The 22047-nt window shown below is 42.6% G+C and overlaps 1 protein-coding gene across 6 annotated transcripts in view; it reads right to left on the bottom strand.

Annotated features, from left to right (window-relative positions):
* LOC121179718 (inositol 1,4,5-trisphosphate receptor type 1) overlaps positions 1-22047 on the bottom strand; it is a 66220-nt gene that overhangs the window by 23358 nt on the left and 20815 nt on the right. The window contains exons 17-43 of one of the 6 annotated variants that reach the window (XM_041034696.1): positions 21705-21877; positions 21108-21227; positions 20424-20618; positions 19959-20210; positions 19707-19848; positions 19442-19595; positions 19150-19340; positions 18874-19006; positions 18727-18781; positions 18476-18641; positions 17704-17877; positions 17529-17603; positions 17254-17391; positions 17046-17171; positions 16753-16953; positions 16404-16655; positions 16059-16184; positions 15841-15969; positions 14650-14676; positions 14063-14183; positions 13765-13949; positions 13526-13674; positions 13324-13435; positions 12566-12601; positions 7652-7699; positions 6111-6243; positions 4292-4479 (exon numbers count right to left, since the gene is read on the bottom strand). In XM_041034696.1, the coding sequence (XP_040890630.1) occupies positions 4292-4479; positions 6111-6243; positions 7652-7699; positions 12566-12601; positions 13324-13435; positions 13526-13674; positions 13765-13949; positions 14063-14183; positions 14650-14676; positions 15841-15969; positions 16059-16184; positions 16404-16655; positions 16753-16953; positions 17046-17171; positions 17254-17391; positions 17529-17603; positions 17704-17877; positions 18476-18641; positions 18727-18781; positions 18874-19006; positions 19150-19340; positions 19442-19595; positions 19707-19848; positions 19959-20210; positions 20424-20618; positions 21108-21227; positions 21705-21877 (3801 nt within the window). The remainder of the gene's footprint in view (positions 1-4291; positions 4480-6110; positions 6244-7651; positions 7700-12565; positions 12602-13323; positions 13436-13525; positions 13675-13764; positions 13950-14062; positions 14184-14649; positions 14677-15840; positions 15970-16058; positions 16185-16403; positions 16656-16752; positions 16954-17045; positions 17172-17253; positions 17392-17528; positions 17604-17703; positions 17878-18475; positions 18642-18726; positions 18782-18873; positions 19007-19149; positions 19341-19441; positions 19596-19706; positions 19849-19958; positions 20211-20423; positions 20619-21107; positions 21228-21704; positions 21878-22047) is intronic. The other 5 variants (XM_041034698.1, XM_041034699.1, XM_041034697.1 and 2 more) reach the window with 5 other exon arrangements.

The following is a 22047-nucleotide window of genomic DNA, read 5'->3' as shown; positions in this document are numbered from 1 at the left end:
AGGGGTTTAAACGCTGCAGTTATTGCTGTGGAATGGGGTCATGCAGAATTAGAACACTTTCGAGCCTGCGAGCGCAATGCATACACCGTGTCCCAACCCACAGGGCTGTTGTTTTGATTATGTAAGAGCTGTTATCTACTGCAGCCTATGGAGAGACTTCGACCAGCCGTAGCTGCCTCACCACACTAACGGGGTGAAAAATGACAGGAGAGGGAGAAGCCTGGCCTACTTACACAGATAAGAGAAACAGAGATGGTGGGGAGTGGGAAGAAAAAAAAAAAGCTAGAGGCGAAAGACAGATACCAAAGAGGGAATAAGGGAGTAAAAAAAAAAAAAAGGAGGAAAAAAGCAGATGATTGAGAGAGGGGAAAGGAGAGCCAGAGATAGGGAGGGAGAGAATGTTATCAGACAGTATCTAGGCCAGTTCTCAAAGTTTGTTACATAACCATCTGTCTTTCCAGGTTAGATGTAAAACTGGGCTACTGGAGGAAACAAATAAATGATAGTCACAAGGTAATTGTTTAGCAAAACCGACAAAACAAGCCTTGTTCCTCCGACGCCAGGGACACTGTCTGCGGATGTATGTGGGCGACTGTGAGGTCTATGTGCATTGGAATTTAATGTTAAACATCCTGCTAAATCTTTTCATTGAAAACTAAAAATAGTGACCAACCCATTAAGTAGCCAAACAAGAGAGTGTATGCAGCTTATTAACGAAACACAAAGCAGAGCTAACACAATTTTGAAGCCGTGTGTTTTTTCCAAAGAAACAATGACATAACTGTGTGCTTGTGCCCCAAAGCAGATTCCAGAGCCTTGTGCCCCACCCCGGCCCTCCACCACTGAACAGCAGTCCTCCTGCACGTACGCACTCTGCCAACACTCAGGGACGAGGAGATAGCAACGTGGGGAGGGGCTGCCGAGCGAAGGCCATCACGCAATAAACAACTTGATGACAGAGTGCAGAGTGGGGATTAGCTGCACCACTGGCAACCCACTCACAGCTCACAACTCACAGCATGCCTGAGGTGGGAAGGGGCAGTAATGGTCATGCCTGTCTATCTCTGCTCACATAACTCTTTCCTCCATCAAGCGTGGGCCTGCAGGGAGGGGGTGAGGAGGGGTGAGGAAGGCAGCGCACAGACGGTGAAGCATGAGGTCCAGAGCCAGGATAAAACACATCAGTTAAACCAGAGCAAACTGAGGGAAAAGGACTCTCCACCAAACCCCCCCTCTCCAACCTTTACCATTACATAACATGCACACACTTGTACAGTACAAGCACACGCAAGCTGGAGAGCTCATACGCTAATACACCCACTGACTTTTACACTCACAAAACTAGGTCAGCTGTCTCCGGCATAGGCACATGCCAATTTAGAAAGGACACACCCACATATCACACATGCTCAGCAATACAGTATTCTCTCCCAAACTCTGCAACTGCCAACTTTATTATTATGTAATCACATTCATTTTCCAGTGCCTATCCTTTTCTTACTGTCGTAGCTGTCATCTCTATGATACACCGGGTTTGAGATACTGCATTCAGTCTCAGTGTGCAGTCGGGCTCACAGGGCAGGCTTGGCAGAACAGGCACCACCATGCCAGCAGGTGTATTTCATCTTATGGATCAGGGCTAGCTGAGCTATTATATTTCACTGTGGTAGAGGTAAGTCGTTTGACTGATGGTGGCTGGAGGGGAATGTATTGGTCATGCAAGAGTTATTAATGGTTTTGTCCTGCAGTGAAAGTTTTCACTTACAGCAGCAGACTCAAAGTGTGTGGTTTTTTTTTTACAGTCTGTTTCTAAGAACTGAGCAGAGTTGAGTGGGTCGAGTGAGTCACTGAAATAAAGACAAAGCCTGTACATAGGGATGGAACACCACAGTAAAGAAAGTCACCATAGCAAACTTTCATTTTATGGCTTCTTTAGAAATGTAGGTATGGTTGCACCTTCCTGACAATGAGTCAGAAGTGAAAAACCTAAACTTTCATGTCTAACCACATTGATGCATCTGTAGTGTTTCGATGCTGGTCCTTACACACTTGGTAACGAAATCTGTGCCGTGGTATCAAGACACCATCTGTGTTTTGATATCACTTGAAAAGCAAGGACAAGAGTGGCATGATGGAGGGATGACGTTATGGATGAAGCAACACATGGTGGTCAAGTAGAGAATGGAGTGATAGCAGCAGAGGAGGATGAAGGAGGGAGAAAGGAAAGGGACAAGCATCTCAGGGGCTCCCTGTAGTGTTGAGTAAACACAGAGCCTGTCTGTATCCATGGAGACAAACCCTGAGTGGAATGAGACGGAGAGGAGCGGGATGAGGTGGGGGCGGACAACACTGAAAAACAAGGTCATAGCGCTTTCCCTTCTCTCCTTCCGTTCTGCCACTTGGCATCAACAAAGGGATGTTATGTAACAGCTATTTATACCCGTGCTCCCTTTTCCCTCTCACCCTCCCTCTCATGTCAGGCAGCACCACATGCAAACCAAATGGAGCTGCTGCTCTGCTCTTCTCCAAGTCCCTTTCCTCTTTTGCTTTACCTCTTTCTTCCCTCAGATCAGCCACTTTCCTTGTTATTTTTGCAGCTGAATGAAAGTGTGTCTACTCCACTGTAGTTTTTTTTTTTCTTACAACACCAGTGAAATGCACCTGCATTGCAAGTGTTTTGGAAGGAAACAGAACAGCATGCCATGCGTTTACACTCCAGATGGCTGACGTGTGAAATGTCACAACACAATTTACAGCTGTCTGAGCTCTCTCATTGCTGTCACAGAAAAACTGGAATGTGACTGAAATAAAGAAGAGTGGTGAGGAGTCAAGAAAGCACTAAAATGCACTGTAAAATATCAATAGTTCCTTGGACATCTACAGATTACCTTTGCATGACAGCAAAAGAGGAGTGTGCGTGCGTGTATGTAAAGGAGAGAATGTGCATGCAATCTTGAGATATTCTGTGTGGTTTATTTCTGTGCGCTATGTAGGTCATGAGTAAATAGTTAACTGTGTTACGTGAGAAACAAGATATCCGAGACCCAACAGGGAGCTGAGCTGGGTATTACAAATAAAGACAATGGCAAAAGACAACTTGTATAATCCTTGCTGTCCTTTCTTGAAGAGAGAAGTGGGCTTTTTGGTGGTTTTGAAGCTTCATGAATTCAGGTACAGTGTGCAGATGCCTGTGATAAAAGCCAGGGTTTGCTTACACCGCTGACAATTTTTAAGAATTTATCCAGTAACCTAAAGAACACAAATATTTGGACTACGTGGTATGTTTCTGACGCTGAACACAGAGAGGTTTTTCCTGCAAAGAAACCTCCTTTTTCAGGATAAACTTAAGAATGCCAGGTTGAGAGGAGCTCCAGTTTCTCTTCAATCCCCTCTGTGTTCCCCCGTCCCTCCGCCTTCTCTCCCCACTGCCCCAGTTCCGGAGGCCGAGCATGACCCAGTTTGGGCCGGCAAGAGAGCACGAGGGAGCAGGAGAGAGGCTGGAATGTTTTGAAGGCTGAGACATTCCTCATTGTTCATTCACACAGGCCTTATGTAACACAGACTGATCACGTGACTCAGCACTGCAGCAGTCGTGGGAAGCCAAAGCATTATCTCCGCCACAGTGGCTTCCTCGCTCTAATCTGATTATGCAAGCCTCGTGCTTACACAACAGCACGCAGACGGACAGACAGATGGAAAGACAGAGAGATCAACAGACAGAGCAACAGACAGAGACATGAAAAAGACAAGCAGAGAGAGACAGCTAAGAGACAGAGAGGTTAATTTGCTCAGGTTGAAGCAAACTGGGAAAGAGGATTCATTTACTTTGCCTAATGCACACGTAAAACAGTCCAAAGTGGAAAAAAATTATTTTACTACACTGTAGACTACTGACATCACTATCATCTGGCCTGGCCATTGAGACAAATGATATACTGCTAGATATGAGGGGGAGAAGAGCCGCCCTGGTAACATACATGCGGCACACTGACCCACATACTGTAGATCCTCTAGTAATGAAAACTTGCATCCATGACACAGTGTATTGTTTTTGCTGGTCCCACTGTAGCAGATAATCTACAGATTCACTGTGGGATAAGCTGACCCTTAACATAGATAAAAGGCCATTAAATCAAAACACTGCAGATCAGTTACACTAAGTAGAACAGATAAATATATAGTTTGCTCTGTAAGAGTCGAGAAGATCACAGCAGTTAAGCTGTTCAACAATAGATGGCAGATTCAAAAATGTTTTTACAGTTTTCTTGATATAAACGTGGGGTTAACCGACCTGGATGGTGGTATTTCCACCTTCCAGCAATGCAATAGCCAGGAGGATGCTTTCTTGGAAGACCCGGTCACTGGTGGTGTTCATGATGAGGTCGATAACCAGGTCAGAGGCTCCCTCTTTGTCCAGGTGACACTGTACTTCTGCCAGACTCATTTCACCACGACTGAGGCCCCCAGGTCCCCCTAATGCTGCATGACAGAGACAAGACAATAAGCCAAATAAGAATCCAGCATCTTCGGTATATGACATATGAGACTAACAGTCAAAAAGAAGCTAAAACTGCAACTATTGGCAGTAAACTAAAGCATTTGCTGGTAATTAGCAATGAAAATGAACAAATAACAAAAAAAGACAGCAGGATAATCAGCTATTTAATGTGTTAGCAGCACATTAACTATTTTAGCTGCCCCTTGAACTGAAAAAAGAAACAACAAAATAAAAAAGATACTGCAGTTCCTTTATCAAAAAGTGAGACCTTCGTTTCACAAAAAAAAAAAAAAAGTTTTTGCTTGAGTCCATTTTTGTATTTAATAAAAAGCTTGAAGCTGCAAAGCTTGTTATGTAGATTTGACACAACACTGCACAGTGCAACGTCAAAGTCAGGAAAAATACATCATTTCTTTAATCATACAGAGCTAGACATTTATTGATCCTAGTAAACATAAAGTATACACACAGTATAAATAAAGATTTACTTAAACACGCCACAAGCTCACTAAGATTTCCAACTAATGTGACGCTAACCCTGTACTAGGCAGTGTAACCACACACAGTTCATTGTACGTGACTTTGCGTGCACATCCCCCCCAAGGCCCCAGCTTCAGGGTACATATGGAATTCTCGGCCTGGTTCTTGTTTCTGCAACAGGTGCTAGGGCTGTTTTCACAGGAAGTAGCAGCCTGTCACCTAGCAACAGTGAAAAGTGGATCACATAAGGAAGGGCGGGTGGGACCACTTCCTGTGGTCTCGAAGTTTGCCAACATCTTGGTGCACATGGGAGGGATGGTGAACTGGGAACCAGGGTGATTTTCTCTCTGTCTTTCATTTTAGGTACAACAATATTTGTCCAAACATGGCAACATCTGGGCCTTTCATCACAACTGTATAATATATATAATGTGCATACATTATGGTGTCACATAATGAATGTAAATATACTGCCATTTGTACCACAGCATAAACAAGCCATTCTGGTTACTAGGTGACCAGAATATGGCCGCATTTAATCTATATGAAAATCAGACACATACCACTGGCACCAATATGTCCTGTAAAATCTATATGCTGATTAAAAGCTTCATATCAAAACCAGTGGCTCAAATCGAAGGAGAAATGCTGCACAGAGATGCATTGCTTCAGTATTTTGACTGCAGATAGTAACAACAATGACCACGTTATCAGGTAGCGATAAGAGTGTTGTGCTCTGCGTGCTCAAAGGGCAGCTCACAGCACAACTCTGGAGCTGATAACCGGCTCAGGGCCAGACAGAGTCCCATCCTTATATAACATTATTGAGAGAACCTTGCTTTACTACGACTTCAGGGGCAGGATCATTTTGGCTAAACAAAAGGAAAAGGTTTATCTAGACTTTGTCCCTTGATAGTAGTTGTAGTCATTACTGTCAGCAAAGTCATGTTTCTTTTTGGCATTGGACTTTGGTTACTGCTTCACAGTAACATCAGCTCGGCCAGCGCTGCTGAAATGAGTGTTTTCATGGCCTTGTGTGCACCAGCTAAACTACACTTCCTGCAGTAAAGAATCAACAGCAAACTTCTGTGCTGGGTGTTGGAGATGAGCAACAACAGTCACGCTGTCCCACCTGATTGGCTTTTGCCGGGTCCTACCGGACTGAGGGGGCCATTTGTAAATGACGTCAGGCTGTCCCTCCGCCCACCACTCCGATGGAAGTTGCCATAGTAACGGTTCACCAGAATCTGTCTCAGTGCCTCGCCCTACGAGAGGAAAAGGAATTGAAGGATGTAATGACGTTACGTCAGCAATGTGGAGAGAGGAGATGTTGTATAACAGGGAAACATGCATCACCAGTGATGTTTACCGTATTTTAGATCTCCATAAAGACAATAAAACACCCCGACTTCGGGAAATGATAGCCTGCCTGCCATTATGACGATGCTCAGTAATTCTGTAATGACCTGCATGTCAACTTTTCAATTTAAATATTTGATTTAAAGAATTCTTAAATTTCTATGCAGAAAATGCTTGCAGACACCTAACCTAAAGGTTATGTAATTTACCACCCACATTGTTATTGTTATCATCAGCAGCAGTGACCCTGTGTAGTGACAATGTGAGGTCCTGGTTTTCACTTAGACAGTCCTGGGGCCAGCCCTCCCACACTGTGACTCATCCACCGTTGAGCAGTCAGCAGCACGACTTTGCCGTTGTTATGGCAACCGCAGCCCATAGCTACCTGACAGACCTCCCATAGGATAAAGTGAAGGAAATGAAAGAGAAGGGTTTTTGTATGCGTGTGTGTTTGTGCGTGATTATGTGCAAATCATTGTCAACTGTGGGTGGTCCTTGACAGACAACAGTAGCATTATGTAAGCTGTGCTGCCATAGTTATGCTCCGGGGGTCAGGATTAGTTAATGTAGGAGGTGTGAAGAACATCTCAACTCATCTTTTATTGGCAGGAGGTTAATCAACTGTATCTATTGTGTGTGACAGCACAGCACGATCAGCTGTAGTCAGAGGATGACTTCCTGGTCTCATTGGAGAATACTGTCCTTTTTCTGAAGTCTTGAGTCATGAGCCAAACCTTTGTGGCGTCCTGTCTGGATGTTATCTAAACCGTCAGTACAAACCTGGCCTGTACCAAGGATTAGCAGAAACAATGAGGGCTCTGAATAAAACACCAGCGACCCTGACTTCTGGTTAGGGAAATTTAAACAGCAACTAAATACCTGCTGAACATACCTGCTTACAAAATAATGTTCTCCTCTCTGAGACAGTAATTATATATTGATGAACTTCAATCAATTTTGTTACTCTGGAATATCAATATTGGAACCGGCCTCTTTAACAGAAACACCTGAGGCTCTGCAAAGTCACTGCATTGCCAGAGACACCATTAGAGAAAAAAGGCAGAGAAAAATATAGCATGAAAGTTCGAAAATTTGGATCCCCGTGCGTGCTTGTTTGGGTGTGAGAGCCAGGTGGTTATGTCTCACAGTACTTGAAGCAGTGCAGAACAGTGATTAGGAACACAAAAGGCAGGGGAAAGGTAATGAGTGTTTTTTTTTTTTTTTTATTCATAGTATGACTGCTATATGTGTAAAATGTGTTATTTCACCATGAATCTCTGTGCAGTGAGCTGCCATGCTGTCATAAGTACCTACCCTCTTCTGGTCTGCCAACAGCTTCTCAGGCTGGTTCTGATCCAGCTGCTGGATGCAGTGAAGAGTGTGAGCACAGTGGTCCAACAGATACAGACACAGGGTTAGTGTTCATGCAGCACAGAAAAGGCAATTGTCAGGTTAATAACCACATCATGTATCTATTCAGCTGTTTTAAGTGGCCATGCAAAGGTCTGCTATTGGTGAGTTGCCATGCATTTACTACTATGTTAGAAACCAGGGAAACATTACGGTTGTGAAGGGTTTAGAGAGCAGAGACAGGAGATGTGTACAGTGTTGACTATTAATACTATACAGGACAGTGTGATTGGATCTTTGTTTTCTTGTTTTCTCTCTTTGTTCTTCATTTTCGTTGCTTTTCATTTTTCAAATTGTAGTTTTAAAAGAGTAGTTAAACATTTTGGGAAAAGCGCTGATTTGTTTTCTTGCTGAGAGTAGATGAGAAGATTGATCTGGCTCTCATATCTGTACAGTAAGCATGATGCCGAGGCCAGCAGTTGGTTAGCTTAGTTTAACATAAAGAATGGAAACACAGCTAGCCTGGCTCTGTTCAAAAGGTGACAGACTATGGCAACCAAGATTTCTAAAGCTTGCTATCTAACAAGTCATATCTAGTTTGTTCATTAAAACAAAAAAGGGCAAAAATGATAAGTTGTGGTTTTATGGGGGGGGGGTTTCTTGACCAGGTACAGTGACTTGTGCAAGAGTACATGCAAGAGAACAAACCGTCTTCCCAAAATGTCTAACAATTCTTTTAACATTTGAGGAAAAACACAAAAACTGAGCAAAAACTGAAATCACACTGGAACTGGGATGAGTAATCACAAGATGAGCCGTTCTCTCTTTGAGCCAAGTTATAAGCAAGATGAAACATATAATGATCAAATATGGACAAATGAGATATACCCCATATTTGTCTTTAAAATTTCCTTTCTCATGAGCATTCGTCTGTCTCCAAACTCAGTACATCTTTGTACAGTATGTGTTCACCAAGGGAAAAGGAAACTTGTAAAAGGCAATGCTCCACAAAAGTCGTTACGTAAAAAGACACACTAGGAGGGGCAGAAGAGGGGAGAGGAGAGGCGAGGGGCAATGGGGTTAGAGTTACATAATCACCCCAAAAGGAACCAGGCCACTAAACCAGTGACACAGAGCTGCTTACGGTGGCCATCTGTCACCAAAAACACAGAGGGCAAGAGACAGAGAGACCAGTGAAATACAAGGAGGGAGAGAGAATAACAAACACTTAGAGAGATGGTTTTCACACTCTGCCAGTTGGACTAATCTCCTTGTCAGCCAAGGTGAAGGGCATGATGTAAAGTATGTATCTACACTTGTGGGTGTATTTACTTTTGTTATGTAGGTTTGCTTCTACATGCACCAAATATATATAATACCAGGGCTCTTCTATATAATGTAATGACTCTGGTAGGTACTTTTCAGAGGTGTGAACTTGAGCCATATCAGTCAGACTGACGTCACACATCTGATGTCTTCAACTTAACTTGACCAAAAACAAAAATAACTTGCCTTTGAACTTGCCAGTGACTTATGCCTTTACTTAGAATTTTGCCTTTTGACTTATTTGACTGAACAACTCAGCCAAGCACAGAGATTAAACATGAAGCTTGTTGATGTTCGGCGAGGCTGTCGTACAGAATGGAAGAACAAGTTACAAGATCTACCTCGGTTGGTCTCTAAAAATACCCATCGCTTGCAGAATTGACAGATTGATTGATAGAAATGAGACGGAGAAGATCTGAACATTTAGTTGGGCAACATGATGCACTTTAAGCACCGGTACAAGCTAAAGAACACCCTGGATGTCCCTCATGTAGCACATCTAACATTGGATCAGTGGGGATATTGTATGGATAGGACTATTTGTCTTCAGCTTTGTGACAACACATTTACATTTTTTCAGATACAGTACTTCAATTAGTTATTTAGTGTTTTTTAGAATCGGAATGATGAGAATTTTATGTGGGGACAAAACAGAATGAGACAGAATTAGAAAGAGAAAGTGACAGAGAGACAGGTGTGAAAGAAGAAAGGGGAAACACAGAATATACTCACATAAATGCTTTGGAATAAACAGAATGCAAATGATGTAATTTCAGCACATTATATAAAACCTACACTATTGACTTGGCCATGGATCCTGTGGGTCTTGTGCAGTTTGTGGTTTCTAATATTTCTAAAATATGTCTCAAACTCGCTTTTTACAAGCACAACATCTGATAAGATTTCACCTGAAAACAACATCATAGTGCATCAGAGTTCAGCAGCAGGTCAGGGGGGTTCCATGCTCAGTACTCACGCACTGGAGGTGCAGCATCTCCCACAGGTCTGTGGACATTGCCTCACTGTCACCACATTAAACCACAAAGCAAGATGGTGATCAGAGTAGATATGTGCAGCTAATCGCCCCCAGTCTGACCACAGACACCACAGAGCAACCCCTCGCAGCTGCCACATCCGTCCTGACTATAGTGCACTCCACTAAACTGGAAACTCCCTGGGGCAAACCCCTGATCAGTCTCATACCTCTCAGCTCGACAATAGAAGAAATATATGTGCACACACATGCACACAGAGTTCATTCTACTTTATGTTGAGGTGTTTTTTCTGAAAGTGCATAAATAAACATGTGTTTGTGTCTTTGCGGGCTGAGACTGAGTCATGTTTAAACCAGTGCTGAATGACATGAAGGCTGGGTTTTACCACTCGCCTGCTTGTTATGTGACAGACAGAAAAGCAGACTAAATTAAAAGACTCTGCTCTGTCATTTTCATTGCAGATGACCTACTTCTACACCAGATGTGTAAAATGAATTTCTGTCTTGACCAGAGTGGGCAACGCACCGCGGTGGATGTGGTAGAAAATCTGTTAGGTAAATAAAAAAAAAAAAGACAGAAAAAAAAAAAGAGACAGATGTTATCCTGAAATCTAAAAGTCAAGAGGAAGATTCCTTTTCTTAATCCGTCCACTGAGCAGCTTGCCAAGTGAACAAACAGAGAGGTGAAAGGGATGAAACATGACTTTTTTCCAACATGGAGGGCTTGCATAACTGCTCTGACTTAGACCACACACACATGAGGCCAGGTAAAGAGGATAGCCTGAGAGTAAAAGCCCAACACTGTGTGTCCTGAACTCCTCTGGCTCTTACATAACTCTGACAGCCAAAGAGCAATGAATTTAGCTGATAATCACTTCCCTGACATTTAGGGGTGGTATGCACACATTGGGGAGGTCAAAAATACAACTCCTGCTATTATTTAGTGCCTTGCTAAAACTTACACTATAAAAACCCATTGCATGTGACCCATATAAGCCAAGTTTCCTGTTAAAAAAGCTCACATATTCACACTGTTTTTTTTTTTCAATCATATGCAATGCTATTCTGCCTTACTCAAAGGGCAACAGAGAAGACAAGAGCCAACTACGCACTTTCATATCACACCTACGCAAACATTCACAGCCAACTTCATTAAGTTTACACAGAGTGGGTGTGTGTTTGCATCCACACGAGAAAGGGTGTGAGTGGAAGCGGGGAGGATCTCGTGTAGTTGAGGAACTCTGTCACAATGATTTAATGGAGCCAAAAAGGAGAGAGAGAGAGGAGACAATAAATATGAAGATTGGCACATGGAGGAAGAGAAACAGGTTTCCTCCCAACTGCCACTTCTACACCAGAGCTGCTTTTCATGTGTAGACAGACAGAGATACAACACTTAACAGGTGTGTGTAGGGATCGTGTCTGTCTCACACGCTCATGCAAATAGCCCTTCACCCTCGTGCCCACAACTTGCATTTATGCACACAGGTGTGCGCACAAACACGTACACACACACACATAACGGCAGTGTGGGTAAACAGCTCCTCCACACTTTTATTGGCAATTACTGCTGAAGGTCACACATCAGAGGAGGGGCTGAGTTCCAGGAAAAAAAAAGCCTGATTCTTATGTAACCTCAGCCCAGAATTGGCAGGGGCCCAGGAATCGTGCAGCTTGCAGGCAAGGAAAACTAGGACACAGCCTCAATGACTGCCACAGCCCCTCATAGCCCCACACATTCATTTATACCCACATATACACAGCCCGCACACAGTCACAGTGCCCCCTATTGGTGCCTAAAGTAGACACAAGGGAAACACCCCACAAAAAAGCTGAACATTAACACAGACAGTATGACACTGGCACGAAAAGGAAAGAGAGGGAAGAAAGTAACATGACTTTTATGGCTTTATTATCTTGGCAATGCGTTTTGTGGAACATGCACAGATATAGAACACCAACTATATATCATTAGGTTGCTATCTTATTTTCCTTTTTTTATGAGTATTTCCTTTGTGATTTATATAAGCCTGTGCTTGTTGGCCAATCTTTTCACATCTGTTATCTGTTTTCATGTTTGTGTGATTGTAAAATCAAATGTGACAACTGGAATCAGCTGTCACATTGACTTTTACTTGATATGGTGAACACTTTGGCATGTAAACGTCCAGTGTGAGGACAGCGAGCAGACACAAACGAAGCAATGGCAGCTGGCCCAGCCAGCAAGTGACTCACCTTCGAACCTGGGATAACACAACTTTGTTGAGCAACACGCAGTCAGCCATAGTACACATTTCCCTATCTCTCTCTCTCTCCCTTTCTCACCATTTTTAGTTGATCCACATGATGTTTTATGGCCGACAGTGCAACAGGTGTGGAAGACAGAACCAGTCCACCACTATTTGTTACCAGCTGTGCCTAGAGAACCCCACTAACTACAGCACACAGCCGCAGCAGCTGTTACAGTACAGTTACAGAACAACTACTAGTGTTACTCAGACATAATAGACAGGAGCTGAGAGGAACAAGGGCATGAATACAAGAAAAGGAGAAACAACCTTAGGCATATCCATCTCATCATCAAACGCCCTGAGCTGAAAGAGAACAGAGGGTTTAGGGGGTTAGATAACCACAAAGGAAGGAGGAAGTTAAAGCAGAGGTCAGTGATACAGCATGGCATGTTAGTTAAGTGAGTTAGGTCTGTGGACATACTTCATTTCAGCAGTTTAGAAGAAATGGTCTTTTTTTGAATAGAGTGAGCAGACTTAGTGACGTCTCACAGTGGTGACTGTGGCTGAAAGAAGTTCTAAGAAGTGACTCGTCCTGTCTTGCTGACTGCAGAGGTGAATGTGACTCTAGGGACAAACCAAGTCCCTTCAAAATAAGGGTACTCTTGGCAGTTTGTTTGTGTGCGTGTGTGAGTGATGCAGCATATATGTGCCTGATGTTAAATCATAGTACCTATCATATTGCTTTTTTTGTCTTAAGACTTTGCAATTGTTGATTACGTTTGCATTTTCAGTTTAGTTACAGTATTAAAGACTGGTCCTTTATAAGGGGAAAGGTAAAAAAAAAAAAACTAATATACTGTGTCAAAAATGTACTGTAGGATAAATAAAACCTAGGCTTATTTATATTTCCTTTAAAGTTTCAATCTTCCTCATACATATTCTACATTTATACAGAATCAATCTGAAAAACATATTTCAGCAATTAGATTTATACAACATACAGTTAAGTCATACTAGTCATGACAGTTGAATGTCTCATCCCTCTATGGAAATACATGATCTCTGCCATTGGCAGCTTATCCTACCTTCTCTCCATAACCCCGGTCCTTTGTCATCATCTCTCGCAGAGTTTGCAGAACTTTGATGCACAGTCTCTCCTCATTTTCCTCCAGCAGCTGCTTGGTATGTTTGATCAGCCTGAACAACGAGATTAGTTCATAGGCCTCATTTGTAAATCCAGTTATTCATATATCAGTGATAAATTATGGAGCTATATGAAGTGCTTACTTGCATATGAAACCCCCACTCTCACACTTCTTGCGTGAGTCTGTGTTTTCAGGGAAGAGCAGCTCAGGCCGATGGAGCACGTCCACCAGAACTGACAATTCAGCCTGGACCAGTGGACGCAGACGGTCCTCGAGAGCTGACACAATGTCCTGCACCCCAGACAAAGAAACAGCCTTAGCACCTGCGTAAATGTTCAATCTCGAATGAAGTGCGAACACACACACACATATACACCGTACCTGCAGCCTCTCGATAATGTTTCTGTAGTCCCGTGAAGCAGTCACAACAGAGTCTCTGCGGGCAGCGTTACGTGCAGAAAGTCTCCAGCTCATGGCTGTTTTCTGGACAATGTTGTTGGATTTCACAAACAGGTTGTTTACTTGATTGTCCAGGTCCACTGGGATGGCTATAGCTCTGCCTTTGGCTGACAGGTACACACACACACAGACACACACACTGATTAAGAGTATGGCCTTGTGAGACAGGCATTTTTAGAAGTTGATGTGAGTGGTGAGATGGGTGCTGTATCGATCTTACCGACATCTGAGAGCACCTTTATACAGTTCTCGACAGAGCCCTTCTGGACTGGGATCAGCCAGTTACAGTGATAGACCCTGAACACTGCCTGCAACAGCTGCACAAAGACTGGCTGCCTGGTCTGAGAGGACGATAAAAAAACAAGGCAGAGTGGCTACAGATTATTATATCTAGCTGGAAGTAACTTCTCTAGTCATGAAAGAAAGAGAAATGTCCCGCATTAAAATGAAAGATACCCATCTGTCATCTACAGCACCAACAGTCTGGACCATAGGCTTTGTGTTTTAGTACCACACATACACACACCTCTTTGTGTGTGTGTGATATAGGTGACAGCACCTGTAGTGAGACCAGCATGCTAACTCAGTGGTGTTTTGTTACTTTTCCAAGAGACCCATTAATCCCTGAGCAGACATTTGCCCAAATCTAGCCAAGTGAAAATCAGTTTCATTGTACCTCCTTGGCAGAATGCTCACACATACAGTACATACAGTCAATAACAAGGCAACAAATTTTATTTTACACCCAACAAGAACCAAGCAACACCCAGCTCAGTTTTCCCTGCTGAATTAAATTACAACAAATACCTGAAATATTTTCCCCAACAGAGACGCCTGCAGCAGAGGATACAAGCAGTGAGGAAATTAAACATGCACAGATGTTTAATCAAGATGCATCATGCTCATACTTCCAAAAACATTGTTAAACATTTCAGAGCCAACTGTCAATCCTGGAGACATGCAAAATGTTCTGCAGTATAATGGAAAACTTACTTTTGTAAAAACAACGTGATCTTGTTTGTTAAAAGTGTGAGATGATAATTGCTTCTTTTGTGAGTTGACCAAAAGTATTACTATTGTCTGAACAGGTCATAAAGTTATTAACAAAGCACTGAAAATATATATTTTGTGAATAAAAGATTATTTCTGTGAATCTTTGAAAAAATGTTTTATATGACAAAAAGAGGAACTTTTTGTATGTCTACAAAGGAAATGATCAATCAGCACAACAGGATGCCAACAATCACAATCACAACTAACGGCTCTTAACTTTGTAATATGCGATTAGCTCTACCAGACCATGACTAACACAACTCTGATGAACACATACAGATGGGAGGAGAAGATGAACGTTTGTTTCCTTAACCACTCGCAATGATGTTTATCGGAAGAAAAAATTGGTATAAAAAACTCCACGGTTGCACTGATTCATTTGGGGATGCACGTGCATGAAAATAACCATAGTGGATGATTTGTGTGTAGAATCAGGCTTTCCATGTATGAGTTTCTCTGGGGAGTTACACTATTTGTTTAAAATTACACAGGGCAACTAATACATTTTCTATCTGTACTTAATTTTTTTCTGATGGCCACCTAAAGCATGACATGATTATTAAGATGGAGGTTATATGTAGACATAAGGAGAGATGAACCCCTGATGATCAACCATCTATCATCTGTTGCACGTTATCGCTCTTTCTTAGAAAAGCCCCATCCCCCCATTTTTCATTTTCTTTTAGATTAGCAAACAGCTTAATGGTTGGGGTATGGTATTTTAAAGACATATTCTAAGAAAGGTGACCTTTCACCAAGAGAGTTCACTGGACATTTTAGGCACTGTACTCTCTGAGTCAAAGGTCATGACAAGCCCATAAGGAGAGTTTATAGCAACAGATTTACTGCTTTTGCTAACATCTACTAATTGGATTTACATTCATTTAGCACATACCCTTGCTTAGTGCTTCATACAGCAGCTGTTACATAGCTGTAGTTACATACCTGCAGGCTGGTGCTCTGGTCAGAAAAGGGTGAGCTGAAAAAAGTTGTCACGATGCTCATGACTGTCTCTGTCACATAGCGCTCCAGAATGGTGTCCGCATGCTTGCGATCACTTGTATTGTTGCACACCTGGAATCCCCCAAAACACAACAAAACGGCTCATCGTATTTTAAGCATTATTCTATCTCATTTCCATAGAGCTGTGACTCTTCCCTTACCCTGCAAATATCAACCAGGAAGTTCTCAAAGAGTTTCCACATGTGGTTGGAGGTGTAGATCTCCTTCATTTCCACCTCAGTGTCCACATAGCAGTGGTTCAGGAAGTTGATATAGGCAATCTTCACCTGAAAGGTTATGATGAAGGTTAAAGCAAAAACATGGTTCCAGTCAAGGATGGGTGATAGTCAAATACAAGAAAGTTATATTAGTGGTAGTATTTGTTAAGGGTGGGAAATAAAAAAAAAAAAAAAAATCAGTAAACAATCCAATAATGACGCTTTATGGAACACAACTTTATTCACAAAGTGTCTGGTACCAACTGAAGCTGTCTGTCAGTGTCTCACCTCAGGGATGCAGTCCTCATGGGTGACCACCCGCACTATGTCATCCAGTGGCAGGAGGGAGTTACACTTGATCTCGGTGTACACGTTCTTCCCCTCAGTGCAGACAGCCAAGAGCTCCACCAGGTGAATGTGGTACATCAGAGGACTGTTTTCATCCATGCGGTCCCGCTCTGATCGCATCATCTGGACCAGTGTTTGGAAGGAGGCGCGGTCATTATAGAAGACCAAAACATCTTCGCCAGCATTCACCAGCTGTAGGAAGAAACAAATATACACGATTATATCAGGACATAAGGAGCCCGTGGCATAGCTGCTACACAAAATGAACACTGCAGAAACAAGGGGTGACCTCTGCCATGACAATGTCTTGACACTTCTTGATGAACTTGTTCTCTGCTTTGACGATAGTCTGGAGAAACTTGAGGTACTGGACGTTGCGGCCATGTGTCTCAATACAGTGGACGAAATGCTGAACCACACGCTCATTGATCTCACTGCACAGCTGGAAGTTGTTCATGAAGATATGCTGCATGGTGATTGCTTCTAAAATCTGGACAAGAGCAAAAAAAAAAGGGGGAGAAGCATCAGAACAGAACGTAGCTGATTAAGGTCAAGATCAGTGATTAGAGCATGACTGCTCACCCCTGGGTTGAGAAAAAGATTGATGTGCTTGTGCAGCAGGGCTTGGTTCTGCTGGTTTCCGGCACAGAAGTTCTGTAGGAACTGATGGGCGAGCTTCATGATGTCCTGCATACGCAAATCTTCTCCCTGGAGGTGAAAATGATGTGAAGGTTTATCCACTTGCACACACAAAAAGGATGCCACAGAATAACATTTCATAAAGCCATACCTTCTCATAGGGGATCTGAAGGAGCTCAAGGACCACCGCATGAGCCCCCATGTTCCTCAAAAGTCTCTGCTGCTGTTTCTTGCTCTTCCTACCTGACAGACCTTCTTGGACGCACAACCTGCTGAGCCGCAGCAGGATCTGACAGGGAACAGTAAGACAGAAAGAAGATGCAAGGAAGCAAGATATAAAAAAAAGTCTTTGTGCTAGGGCTATATAACATAATTTGTAATACATAACTGGAGTTTGTTAACAATACAAGGGAGTAGAATAATTACCTCTTTCACCACTCTGTAGTTGTAACTGCTTGTACTTTCTGCCTTCTTTGGTTTGTCTATGCCCCCAGAGTCTCCCTACAGAAAAACAGAAACAGTGTATCAGAGAACAAAATCTTACTGTAGCAAAGATACTACAGAGTGGAGCTTGATTCTTTTGATATACAGTATACCACACCGTTTTATGCTCTGGCTCAGTGGACAGCCCGTCTCCTGTGTCCATGCCTTCATCTGGCCCCTGCCTCTTGTACACCCAGAGCTCAGACTTCTCTACAATAGAGCGCAGCTGGTCCAGGTCTGACTTTATTTGCTTGTAATTTTCCACATCTTGGCTGGTGACCAACAACTGGACCTGTTAACACATATGTTCAGCTACCAGTTTACTGGGAACACCTAGTTAAAACAAATGCAGTCTGACATGACAGTCCTGCCATAAATCCTTTCTTCATGAAGGCTGTAATGTTCAGTTTTTGTTGAAACTGTTTTGGATATTTTGGAGGATGCAGTTTGTGGTGATGTTGAATTGTATTGCGTTATGCTGACAGGCGCATCTGTTTTTTTGCTCCCCAGCCCCCTTAATGTCATTGATGGTAGGATAAATAACAGGAACACCACTTAGTTCAATGCAATATAGTTCAACATCATCAAAAAATACATCCTCTAAAATGACCACAAAGTTGAATCAGTACTTCTTTAAAATAGTTTCGACAAACACTGAACTTGTCGTGGGAACTTTTTATTTCAAGACTGTTATATTAGACTGCATTAGTTTTAGCTAGATGTACCCAATAAACTGTCAACTGAGTGTATTTGTTGCAATATTGAGCAACTAGTACTTGCATGAATAACTGATGAGCTGATATTTTGCAAGTCATGTGGGTAAAAAGACTCAAGTGCACCTACAGTAATACAAATGGTATCCTTGATGTGGTATGAGTTGTTCAGGATACCTGCTTAAAAGCTTGCAGAACTTCCTGCCTTTGGCTGAAGTGCCTGAAGAGCAGATGTAGGGCTCTGGACACCAAAGGAGGATAGTCATGCATAGTTAAGTGGAGGAGGACCCTCAAGAAGGTACGGCCACCATGATCGTCCAGGTCCAAAGGGGTGTTCTCTTCACTGCAATCACATTGAGAACGCATTCACAATGAAACATCCCCTTTTGCGTATTTTGTGATTCTTTCTTTATTGAGACTGTGGTTACCTTCCACCAAATATCCCCTCTGCCTGCTCTTCTATATGTTCAAAATCCAAAGCCCCTGGAATCACAAGAATTTTTTTTTTGTAATGAACACAGTGCATTTCATTGATCATGCCATTCGTGTAAAATGCAGCCATATAGTCATCTGACCTGGCATATTGTTTGGTCCCTCCACTGCTCCAGTTACAGATAATTCACTCTGCGAGTTACTCTCATCAAACTCCCTCTTAAATATGGACAGCAGACAGGAGATCCTGTAGTCCAGGCGGACATTCAGTATGAACTGCGTAACAAGACAGACAATAACAGGGGTTAAATGTGAATATGTTGGGGGATGGATGGGTCTGATAAACTGTGTGTACTGTATGTACAACGTCTACTTTATGCTTGTACATGAATCAAAGGATGTTCTTGCATGTTGTTCACCTGCAGGATCTCGATGATCTTCAGCTTGGTGTCCATGACCAGGATGTCCTGTTTCTCTGGTTCAGTCTGGGTCTTGACTGTGTCTCCACTCGAGCTGTTGTTGGAAGTTGTGGGAAGGAAGCCACCTCCTCTCAAGACTACTTGAGACATCAGCTCCCCGACACCATGAATGGACCTTATCACGTTACTACCTGGAAACATGCACACACGCAGACACACACATACGCACAGATCAGCTTTATGTCCATGAAATATTTGGTTCTCCATTGACCACCACCCAGGGCGTTCATACCTTTACTCTCATCTCCTTTGTCCAGTTTGTTGAAAGGGAAAACTGTGTTCACATGGACACAGTCTAGAATAGCCAGTAGGATCTTAGTGAGTCTCAACAGGTCACTGAAGTTGTAGAAACCAAAGTAAATCAGGTTCCTGGCCAGATTCACCACCTAAAAAGGGAATGTAAGTACATTATGTTGGTTTGCCAAAGCCAACCTTACAATGTGACTACAGTACTATAATGAGAGTGTTATTATTTATACAGATTGTGCTTGACTGACCTCAAATGTAAGCTTGTTCTTCTCTTTATCTGCAAAGGGGAAGCTCTGACATACCACATCTCTCAGATAGTTCTCAACAAACTCCATAGTCTGTGAGAATCGCTCCTTAATTTCATCTTTAGATGTTCCATCGTTGTCATAGCTACAATAAAGCAAACAAGCACAAATGAGTAAACAAACAACAGAAAGTTGTTCTCTGTGTAAGAGAAATATTCTACAATTAACATCTATTAAATCTGTCCATCCGCTCACTCATCAATGGCAATCTCCGAGGGGATCTCAGACCAGAGTCGCGCATATTTGACAGGCGTAACCTGCTCCTGAGGGTCACGATCTACATGCATGTGAAGCATCATGCGACAGAAGGATGCTCGCAGGTCATAGGGCAGGTCTTCGTCCGACATGCATCGTAAGATCAGGTCCACATCCAGCTGGCCAGAGATCTTGTTGATTGCCAAATACTGACGGTCCAAACACATTCTGGCAAACAGGTTCAGCTGGTACCTGTGGTGGTATACACAGGCTTAGACTGACTGTGAAATTGTGATATGTGCTTAAACACCCCAAACATGAGCTGTTTTACCTTCACAGGTGAACCATAAAGTCATCAGCACCATTGGCTGACTCTGCTCCAGCTCAAGCTTAAGTCAGACAGGGGACTAACATTTATCTTCTTTATCCCAAAAAACCAAATGGAAAATAAAGTCCAGTAACTACCTGTAATAACTGATCACCTCCTGATCCTCCTTCTGGCCTTCCTTGGCATCCTGGGCCAGCTCCCTGATGCTCTTACTGCGGATCTCTTTATTGCTGTCCTTCCAGAACAACCACACTTCCTCTTCATCTTCCTCTGACTCCACAGAGTTCTCCCCGAGTGGCGCACCCTCGATTTCAAATCTCGACAGCACCAATCTGCAGAAAGAGTGCGTATGTTAACCTGATGGAAATATTTGGGAAAGCAACAAATTTTAACAAAAGCACTAGAATTAGGATACAAAGACTCAGAAATGATGTGATGAGCCTTGCACACATGCCAACACCAATGCAGACGTGTCAGAATATTTAATATATTCCACTAGGGCTGCAACTGACAGTTATTTTCACTACTGATCAATCTATAAAATGACATTTCCAGAGCTCAAAGTGACTTTTTCTGATATTACAATAGTCAACACATCAAACAGAGGAAAGCAATGAAAACTTAAAGATCTATCAAAACAGCAGATACATTTACTTTTAATCAGTCATCTAATCATTTTAGCACAATATCCTTTAACTCTTCTTTACACCTTTGTAGGAAATGGATTTGCCTGGTGGCTTTAAAACAGACTAATAGAAGTGGGGAGTAGTAGTAATAGTAGTAGGGGAGAAGAAGGAAATAAGTGAAGGTAGAGGACTCACTTTGTTTCTATGAGGATGTCTGCGTTAGCTGGGTCCAGCACTGCGTTACAGATGAGCTCCTGTGTCACAGGGATGGACTTATTCATTGACACACACAAGTCTGACAGGTAGTCCAAGAACCTGGACACATGCACAAACACAAGATATGCAAAATTCAATCATCCATTTCAACACACACACAAAAAACCATAAAAGATCAACTCTGGCACCAGAATTAAGTCAGCCTGCATAAAATGTAACATCCATCCAGTGTGCCATCGTAACACGGTGCCAAGACTAATGACCACACATTCCAACACATTTTTTTTTTTTAATTTGATCACCACGTTGTCCTGAAGGTCACATCGGTGCAATATACTCAAGATTTCTTTTATCTTCAAACCAAATGCTGAATGCCCTTATTTGTCCTTGTGTGCATGGATGTACAGAGGATAAACTGTGTGATCAGGATATGCAGATCACGGTATAAAGATGCACTTTAACAAATTATCCTGCATTAAATTGATCAGTTAATACTAAACTGTTTTATATTTGATTCTGTCTATTGGCCAGATCTTCGTGTACATGGTATACAGACACACAGACATTCACACAAACCTTGGCTCGCGGTTCTTGCGGACCAGGCTAACAAACGTGTCAATCTCTGCAGCAGTGATGTGTTTCTCCAGCAGCTTGCGGTTGTTATGGAGCAGAGCTGTGATCGTGTCCTCTGCCAGGACATCATAACCGATCTGTTTCTGCATGAAGCGAAACTGTTTGGCAATATACTCCTGTAGGACAGAGAGATAACCAGCTTGAACACACACACACGCAAACCAAAACAAGATGACAGAACCACTGCATAATTACACAGTAATGTGTTCAGAAGAAGTCGAAGGGAAATGCAAATCAGATTTACAGGTATTCGCTATAGCATGAGCTCGTACCACACTGTGATTTA

This window comes from Toxotes jaculatrix, chromosome 3 (assembly GCF_017976425.1).
Source record: "Toxotes jaculatrix isolate fToxJac2 chromosome 3, fToxJac2.pri, whole genome shotgun sequence".
NCBI classification, from domain to species: domain Eukaryota; kingdom Metazoa; phylum Chordata; class Actinopteri; family Toxotidae; genus Toxotes; species Toxotes jaculatrix.
The sequence above is the reverse complement of the archived record's forward strand: the minus strand, read 5'-3'. Positions and strand labels throughout refer to the sequence as shown.